This window comes from Lolium perenne, chromosome 4, assembly GCF_019359855.2.
Source record: "Lolium perenne isolate Kyuss_39 chromosome 4, Kyuss_2.0, whole genome shotgun sequence".
Lineage (NCBI taxonomy): Eukaryota > Viridiplantae > Streptophyta > Magnoliopsida > Poales > Poaceae > Lolium > Lolium perenne.
In genome coordinates, this window is record NC_067247.2 from 349,852,945 (window position 1) to 349,862,273 (window position 9,329).

Below are 9,329 nucleotides of genomic sequence, written 5' to 3' on the forward strand. Positions count from 1 at the left end.
AAATTTTCGTTCTTCGAGACCTGTTTTCTGTCAGATCCTGTGTTGCAAACACACACACACACACACACACACATACACACACACACACATATATATATATACAGGTAAAGGAAAACCGCACCACCATCCAAAACGAAGGTAAGGTAGCATATATGTCTGTACCATATTTACAGGTTTTGTTTTTTCCATTTTCTCATATGTATTTTTTTGTTTGTTTTTGTTTTTTAAAACTGAACAAAATATAAACTGTCTACCTAAGCACCTCAAAAGAATCAGCTTTTTTTTGCCTATCGTTGCCTGCACTAGGGTCAATTCTCCACCATAGCAATAGAACCCTGTACCCAACCAAACCAAACCAACCAACCAAGCCAGCAAGACCTCCATTCCTCAACTGAGTTACCATGTTGTTAAAGCCAAGCCTTGATCTGCCGCCTGATCATGCCGATCCTTCTTCCATCGCTGCAGCATCGGTGATCGCAGCTTGTTCTTGATTCTTTTTCCATTTGTTCTAGCTGTCAAACTTCCCTGCTGCGAGCAATTTATCTGGGGATGTCACCAGGACAAAATCTTTGGCATTAGTAGCACAACATGCCTCCATTAGCCACCCACTGAGCAAAGCGGTCAGAATAGTCACGCGAGTCGGAGAGCTGGCTGCTTGAGCGTGACAGGTCTGTGTCATCCCTTCCCTGTCCAAGAGGGGGAGAAGTTTTAAAACTGACGAATGATGAATACATAATGCAGCACTAGATTATGTCTGAACAGTAAATTCGGATCAAGGGAAAACCAATGTCAACCTAAGTTTAGTGGGCATGCATCATAGATCCTAATGGACTTAGGCAAGAATTATAAAGTGAGAAGATTAGAAAGACAAACTAACCTCATCATTGTGTCCTTGCTCACTGTATGTTGTAGTAGACTCAACGCTGATAAGATCCATAGGTGAATAGATGAGCGGTGACCTGTAAATGAGAGAGTTTGAAGAACCTTCTTAATTCTAACCATCAAAATCACATCTTCGGCCATAATAAGAGGCCAAGGGGCCGGGAATCGGTAATTTAATGAGTGTGGTATATAGTACCTCTCAAAACCTTCTTCATCACAAGAATTTCCAGAAGAAGATAACAAATCAAGATCGAGAAAATTTGAAGAATGCAACTCCGGGTAGCCTAATCTTTTGAGGTAACTCTGCCGTTCTTCCGATATGGAGAGTCTTCCAGGCATTGAGCTATATATTGTACTAAATATAACAAAAAAAAGTTGGGTCATATTAACACACATGGATAAGCTAATCTTCCCAAGGGCCAATTCTGAACAAGGAATTCCCTGAAAATATATATTGAACAAGGATTAACACACCTGGAGCATGGGTTTGTTTCACACATGTAGATCTCTGGTGCAGAATCGGTAGGCTCTCTAATATCATCCAGCTGTTGCATCGGGAGTAATTCTGAATTCGCAGTGTTGTTTTCTACGGTGTTACAGCCAGATACAGATGCACTGTTTTCACATAGAATGTTTCCATCCGAGAACGACCTCTTCATCAGTGGTCTGCTGATATGAAATGTGTCAATTAGTAATACATGCATGTTCAGATTGAGGAACAAAGACAGACTAATTTAGTCATCACGTAAAAACTTCATTAATTTAGGCTCTTGCTCGAGTTTATAAACATATCCCTTTACTAAAGGTCACCAGAATTAGTTCTGCGTTCGGGCATCCAAAACATAATTATTCGGTAGTGAATGATACATGTAAGAACACCTAGTTTTTGTTGCTATGGGTCCAGGGGTCTCACAGCCCTGTGAACTTGCAGCTCCAAAAATAAGTTTGATATTTCTTGATTGCTGGCATCTGTTTCACATGTATTACATGGAGCAAAAAGTGAGAACACAGTGACATTTTTGTTAGAGAGATGGTTTGTATACTGGTATCGTAGTAGGACTTTCATATGCATTTTCTTTTTGTTAGATGAATAGTTATGCCTGTACATATATTGGTCTTCAGCCCATGGAATAGATCAAATTTCTATTCCCCTAACAAGTGTCCAAATAAAAGCTAATGTGTACCCGCTCATCAAGCAATGTGTTTCTTAGTGGAAGGGTTTATAACAGTACCTCACAGTTTCTTCATTTACAGTTCCTTGCCTGCCAATACTGTAATGCTGATCTGAGTCCAATTTCCACAGCGCGGGCTTGCCTTGTTGAGGTTGGAAATGACCCAAGAACCTGCATTTACAGAAAATAGAACAGATAAATGACCCAAGAACCTGTCATAATATACTAGACCGATGCCGATAATTTCCATTGGTTCTGTCACACATAATCATAATTTACAGCATGAAAAAACTTACACATTTATAGCATCCTGCTTCTCAGGATCTGTGTAGGCATTATTGTAGTAACGTTGAAGGGTCCGAAGGAACTCCTGGGATTGGGTTGCTGCCTTCCACTGCCCTCTTTGTTCACAGAAGATCTGTGTCATATATGATGGATAACTTAACAGTGATGATTAAAAAATACCAACTTGGATTTCATGTTGATTACTGAATTCACTGACTACCAACAAGACTCAAATCACTCTGACCTAGAGGTATTCAAGATTATAATAGCGAACACTTAAATGAAAATCAACCATAGTCAGTAAATTTGCCTGTTATTTTAGTCACAAATATTTCTGATCTAGAAACTTAAAGTTTACACTTTCTACACAACTGTTTCATAAGATAGACTAAATATGCTTGCGCCGCAGAAGTCCTTTTCCTATTAACAACCTTTTACTGCTTTACTTGTTCCCAAAGGGCAAGCTGCATATACCAATTAATTTAGGAGAAGTTCATTTAGTCATAGGAGACCTGTGAAAGAAAACGTTTCATATTCGGTACAAACTGTCTTGGTATGAGCCTATGAGGTAATAGCTAGCAACTGTTTTTTGACTATTCTATTTTCCGGTGAAAGGTTGCCTTAAATTTATTTGACTTAAACATGTAAATACCGAACCATACAGTGTGAGAAAAATAACTGCATCGAGTCAAATGATAGAAAAAGAGGGAAGAATGATGTGGGGAAATTCCAACTACTCAAGAGGCGGTAAAGAATAGATTAAAACAGTACTGCACAACTACACACCTTTCACACTACTCCTATACGACAAATTTAGTCAAGAGTTGAGTTATGCAGATTATGATCCTGGCAGTCACAGATATAACAAGATGCTAACCTTGTTGTGAGCGGCAGAACCACCGTATTGGATAGCTAATATATCACCCATCCTTTCATAGAAATCCATCAGATCATCAGCCAAAGGAGCATGCAATTCGATTTTAGGAGCTTCAGTGAGCTTCAACACGTGAAGTTGACGCCCTAAAGCAGCTAATCCGTATGCAAACTGTGCGACATTTGTGCGGTCTAGGCAGTCAATGCAGTTAGTCCTGAGGACGCCCTTCTGTAGTGAAAGAGGTACCATTGTAGGTGCGCAGAAATCATCATTGTTTTTGTCATCACATGCATTGGTAACACATCCTTGCTCACTGTACAGAATGTAAAAGATATCGATTAGTACTGCCAACAGCAAGCCCATTACTTGCAATTTAGATTGATCTGTTTTATTTGTTATTTTATTTCTATTTTAGCCACAGTACAGTAAATAATGCTTTAAAAAATCAATGTTGCTATTGAAAGGGTGCGGTATACATCTTTGAGTTTAAGCAATGTAATAGCAAAGTCTTCAATCCCCCAAATCTGTGCCAACATTCTCTTATCTGGCTGGCTAGTATAGATATGTCATCTATCCCCATTGCGAACTAACTCTAACCACATATTTTATGAAAGAACATTTCAAAATAACAGCAGATGGGTTTCCCATGTCCAATCCGCACAAAATATAGAAAGATGGTCAAACACAATGAAAATATTTTAATTTAATTACTGCAGAAGGTTATTTCATTTTTTTTGCTAACTTGAACTTATCGTGTCTTGAGCAATGGCATGCTTAATAGTTTACGACCTAGTTGCAAGTATGTATAAAATTACCTTGAGGCATCTGAAGGTTTTGATGATGTAGTTATCTCACAGTGGAGGAGATCTGTTAGTTCCAACACATCTGATGCTACCTTGTCTAACAGTCCAAGCACATTAGTACCTTTCCTGCAGATGGCATGTAGACTAATATCATCAGTACATCAAAGCATAACAACAAGGTTCTTACATGGGCAAAGCTCAGATAGAAGAAACTTTTGGTACATAAATAGATTACCTTCGAGAAAGTTTACTCAGATCCATGTGTAAAAATTTAAGACGTTTGTCATCCGGTAACCCTTTATTTATGTAATGGATAGCCTTTGCAAACTCTGCACGGAGCAAAGATTCACGAGGTTTCTTCTCACGAGTCTGAAAAATATACCAAAAGTCCAAAAGGGGGTATTCAGAATTGACAACAGAAGGCTATGAAGCTGAAAAGTTAAATCAATAGATGGAAATTATGGTACACACTTACACTCACCTTGATTAAGTTTAAGATGACTATAGGATTCCCGTATCTAAGAACAAGGTTTTCAAAATGAAGGCGGGTGGCCTTGTAGTCAACATCTGGTTTTACTGCAGGTAGCAAGGACCATCAGAGAAGAAGTCTACAGATCAGAAAATTTATCACAGTCAAACAGTCATGAAACTTACATGTGATTTCTGGCCTAATATTAAGTCTTGAAGTTTCTTGAAACCAGACGAGGGGTATTGATCCTCTATGTTGTACAGAAGAAGTTATTTGACATGGGATGTCATCAGGTGTGTCTTCAAAAACAATCTGTTCGGTTTCAACATCATTGGCAACCCTACCCTTTTCATTGACACCTCGTTTCAAGAATCTATATTTCAAAATGATAAAATAAATAGATGTGGTAAAAATATAAATGTGAGATTGACTACTTAACACTTATGCGTCTGACTAACATGAAACTTGAATGCTTGTAATGCAAACCTGGTTCCAGCAAAATGACGAGAGCGTCTGGCTATAAGAGTCAACCAGAAATCCTTCCCAGATACTGAGAGCTTTGACTGAACACATGAAAATATGTTCATTAGCTTGTCTTCATATAGATATAGTACATAGGCAGACAGAACACACTACTAGCATGTAAAGCCTCACATGGATAAAACCACCAAGAGTATAAAGACAATGCAAACCAAATGACAACAAGAATAGTTCTTAATTACACTTAAAGATATTATTAATACTGGCATAACTAGGTCTTGCACGAGGAACAAGGGAATCTGCTCAATGCTTGCTAACAGAAATTTAAAATAGGTTTAATAACAAATCAGTTTTATCTCCATGAATTACCATGTCAGTACAGTAGTACTGCATACCAGGAACATACAAAGCATGAAAAAATAATAACTAAAGCATGGACAGTCTGCTGAGACTTACAAGCAAATGTTTCGACTCGCGAAAGCCGCAAGCAGCTCAACTGAAAAATATCAGTAGGTTATAGAAAGCCATGCGTTTGACCCTTTATTTCAAGCATTCACTAAATGTCAGTCATTGACTGTGGAGTAAACGCATAAGTTAGTGGGATGGTATCGAGTTAGCAGGCCAGGAACCGTACTGGGTGGTCTTCGATGATGAATATATGATATCCATACCATAAGTATAATGATTAAAAATGACAATGAGAATCAAATATAACGCAGTGCCAAAGGACTTAGTACGGCCCAGAAGAACATACCTGCTTAAAAAATCCATGAATTAAGGCCACGGTCCAATCAGTATTCTTCAGATGGTTCCGCATTGCTCGTGTCAGAAATTCATTCCATACAAACATCGTTTCATAAACAACCTGCCCAGTATTCTTGGCAGTTATGTTCTTCTGAAGACTGCGCATGATGTTGTAGGAGTAGCTGAAGAAGAAGTCCTTGGTGAGATCGACCGAGTTGAGGAGTCGTTTATATCTACAAAAGTTGTGCCACAAATACATGAATATGTGCAGACGATAATAAAATCAAAAGAACACTAGCAAGAATACAGTTGTAGTATATTTAGATTACTGCAAGTACAATACTATGGGAGCAAAAGATTCAAAACAATTCTATATACCTCTGACAATATGAACACCATACACATCAGTGCGCAAGAATGGTCATGACTTACCAACCATATGTGCTGGATGTGTATTGTTATCAACAAGCAAAACTTATACTTGTAGATAAAATGACATTAAATGCAGTAAATGAACAAATATTACACCGTCACTGGACCAAATGGGACTGCCCCTGTTCAACTAGGAATATGGATACAAGACGACAAAATGTATCTTAAATGTGCAAGTATAAAACAGAAATATAAAATAAAATAGACATCACCAATGACAACACACAATGTAGCGCCAAAAATGAACTGAAATGCGTGGAAAAGAAAGTGGCCTATAGTAACGTAAATGAATAACAAATTGATGTCGAAGACTCCAAGTACAAAAGGACGCAAGCTGGCGGTTTTGATACTGTTAAGAATCAGCGATGTAATTACAACAGGCAATACACAGTATTTACACAATGAATAAATGAAAGACCTGTTTTCATCCCTAGAATTAGCCACGTTGGGCCAGACTATAGGACATGGAATTGCGATCATTTCACTCTTGCCAATTGAATAAATATCATGGCCACAGATGGTGCCAACTTTCCTCCTCCTGGTAATTACAACCATATAATAAGGACCAAGAAACTTCATAAAACCTGAAGAAGCAAAGAAGAGGTGGATTTTATAATTTGGACAGCTAGAACCTTTTGATTGATATACACTAATAACCTCAGTTTATGTTGGCTTACCAACTATTCCATAGCACTTTGTGACAAATTTGAGCCCACCAATCAACCTATTTCCCTCGTGAATCCGCCAAAGTAGTTCTTGGCATTCATTCTCCGTGTAACTAGTAGGGTCTTCCTCAATACCCAAATCAGTAGTCTCCAACCGGTCAATCTTTAGCACCCTCCAAACAGTCCTGCTCTTGTCTCTTCCGATAAGATAAAATTTCTGCACCAAAATAGCACGCAAATTAAACAATTATTAATAGAAAGCATAAGAACTTTTGGCATCAAACCTCACTTTTCTAGTAAATCAAAGAAAAAGGATGGGCGGCAATTACAAAACTTGTATTGCTTGTCCTATTTCTGGCATCATGATGACAATGGCCAAGCAGAAGGCAAATGCAGATTAAGCCAAGCAACACAGCATTACATCATCACTAAACAAGCTCGTCAAGCACACATTTAATCTGGGGAATCAAATAATTGCAGGGAGTAGCAAAAGGGAGCAGCCCTTTCTTAACTCTCAATTGCCAAAGAAACAAAAAGAAGGATTCCTCCCCTTCACCTTTTTGCAGCCTTTTACCCTTTCCTATAATCAAATTGGACCGAACCAATCATAAGGGAGATCCGTCCCACAGCGCAAGCATTATAAATCACTCAATAATCCAATCAACCATGAACAAACAACGGAGCACATCTATGACAAAGTCAAACACACAAAGATCGCCATTTCCAAGGAACCTAGTGCGGATACAATACAGTTCAAGCCAAACAAAATCAAGCGAGTAGCGAAACAAAATTTGCAGGAGATTCTTACCGATCTGGTTTCGTAGAGCCGGAACTTCTGAAGGAATTTGCCGCCCCTCATGACCTCCATGGGATCAGATCAGCAGACAGGCACGGCAAGATGGCCAGAATCCGAACCAGGAAATTTAAGAATTTCAAACAGAGACTACTCGGCGTGGGGTTCAGCTCCTCGTGGTCGGCTGCTTCAAGTAGAGCATATTGCTCCCGCGCTGTAATGCTCCAGGGTGATGAGAAAAACTATCGACGAACACGAATTTCGGATCAAGATTGGAGCAGCGACGACGGAACGGATCGAAATCGATCCAATTTACAAGCAGTCACCGAGAATTCTACGGAAAACACGCGCTTTCGGATCCGTGCAAGTATCAGGAACCCGGGAAAGAAGATAAATCGAGGCGAGAATCAAAGAGAAACAGGGGAAAATTTTGAGGGGAAGAAGGCGAGCCCTGGAGGGAGAGATGGATGGGTAATAAATAGGAGGGGACTAAATTTCCGGAGCAGAAAGAATGGATTTTTGTGAGGGCAACGCGGGGGGAGAAGACGAGGGCCACAAGGAGGCGGAGGCGGAGGCTGGCGACGACGACGCCGTCGTCCACAAAAACAGCACGCAAACGCGAGAAGTGGCAAGGCGCAAATACTCCCACGAGACTAATCATTGCAGCAGCACAGCAGCATCTTTTTTTTTTTTTTGGGTGGATTTATTGTGCTCTTTTGTGGAGTATAATTGTAGAGAAGAAAATTTTGGGTTTTGGTTCGTGTCCAAGAGGAAACTGGTAACTGGTCTCTTTTTGGAGTATAGGACGAAATTTTAACAGTGGAGAATACTAGTCAGGACACTGCTAGTAGCTGTACATTAATGGAGAGCAATTTAGGGAATCATTATGATGGGATTTTTATGTGTGTGTTTTATCTTTGTTTAATTAACGATGTGCTCAAGCCAGCTGAGCTGATGTGATTTATTCAGGGGAAATTATAACAACCTCCCCAATAAAATGATGTTGATTAGGTATTCAATCACCAATGTCAATGGCAACTACCTGGCGCGTAGGAATAGTTTAGGCCCAACTGTGCAAGCATCCCACATGGAATATACTTAATGCAATTCGTTTAACACTCCACCTGATGGCAATGTGCGACTCTATCAGCAGGGGGAGGGCTTCCCTGAAAAAAACAAAACAGAGGGAAGGGGCGGATGAGGGGGAATAAAAATGCATTAACTTAATTAGGTGGAAATAATAACATTGATCCACATGAATGAGTATTCGAAACCTAGCAAACTAGCATCTTTCAAGTTTCGGTACAAAAACATAGCTATTGCATTAAATAAGAAAAGAAACTAATAGAAGTGGAAGACGCGGAATGGTAGTGAATAGAGAGAAAGATTCTTCTGATTTTCTTGTTCTACCATCCATCGAGAAGTTTAGATTTTTTTTGGCTCATTTTGTGGTTTTTGCACAATTTTAACAATGCCTATATTTTATTTACCATAATTTACTCGAACTAGTTCTTCCCATTTTCTTCTTGCGTGACTTTATAATTTATACATACTATATTTTATTAGCTTTAAAAAAGATCATAAGTACCCAAGTAAGATTCTAAAGAAAATCTGATCCCCATTTTAAAGAGTAATAAGAACGAGTAAGCGAACATGACTAGGGAGGTTCAAGGGTGGATCCAGGATAACATGCCATGTAGTTGAGATTTTCAAATGACATTAACTGCTAG

General features: G+C 39.1%; 1 protein-coding gene across 1 annotated transcript; it reads right to left on the reverse strand.

Annotated features, from left to right (window-relative positions):
- Positions 1 to 126: 126 nt before the first annotated feature.
- LOC127301352 (phosphoinositide phosphatase SAC2) lies at positions 127 to 8,162 on the reverse strand. The gene is made up of 16 exons (XM_051331574.2): positions 7,615 to 8,162; positions 6,819 to 7,023; positions 6,560 to 6,725; positions 5,720 to 5,942; positions 4,972 to 5,048; positions 4,671 to 4,858; positions 4,498 to 4,592; positions 4,252 to 4,385; positions 4,029 to 4,142; positions 3,217 to 3,526; positions 2,351 to 2,472; positions 2,115 to 2,225; positions 1,357 to 1,548; positions 1,079 to 1,237; positions 878 to 959; positions 127 to 686 (listed from the first exon to the last, which is right to left on the reverse strand). The coding sequence occupies exons 1-16, from the start codon at positions 7,672 to 7,674 to the stop codon at positions 576 to 578; spliced, it is 2,349 nt and encodes a 782-aa protein (XP_051187534.1). The 5' UTR covers positions 7,675 to 8,162; the 3' UTR covers positions 127 to 575.
- Between the last annotated feature and the right edge of the window lie 1,167 nt (positions 8,163 to 9,329).

Excerpts from the sequence above, each read along its gene's own strand:
- LOC127301352 (XM_051331574.2), bottom strand. The coding sequence starts at position 7,674 with ATGGAGGTCATGAGGGGCGGCAAATTCCTTCAGAAGTTCCGGCTCTAC. Across the intron at positions 2,473-3,216 it reads GTTCTGCCGCTCACAACAAG|ATCTTCTGTGAACAAAGAGG; the intron begins GTTAGCATCTTG and ends TATATGACACAG. Across the intron at positions 1,549-2,114 it reads GTAAATGAAGAAACTGTGAG|ACCACTGATGAAGAGGTCGT; the intron begins GTACTGTTATAA and ends TCATATCAGCAG.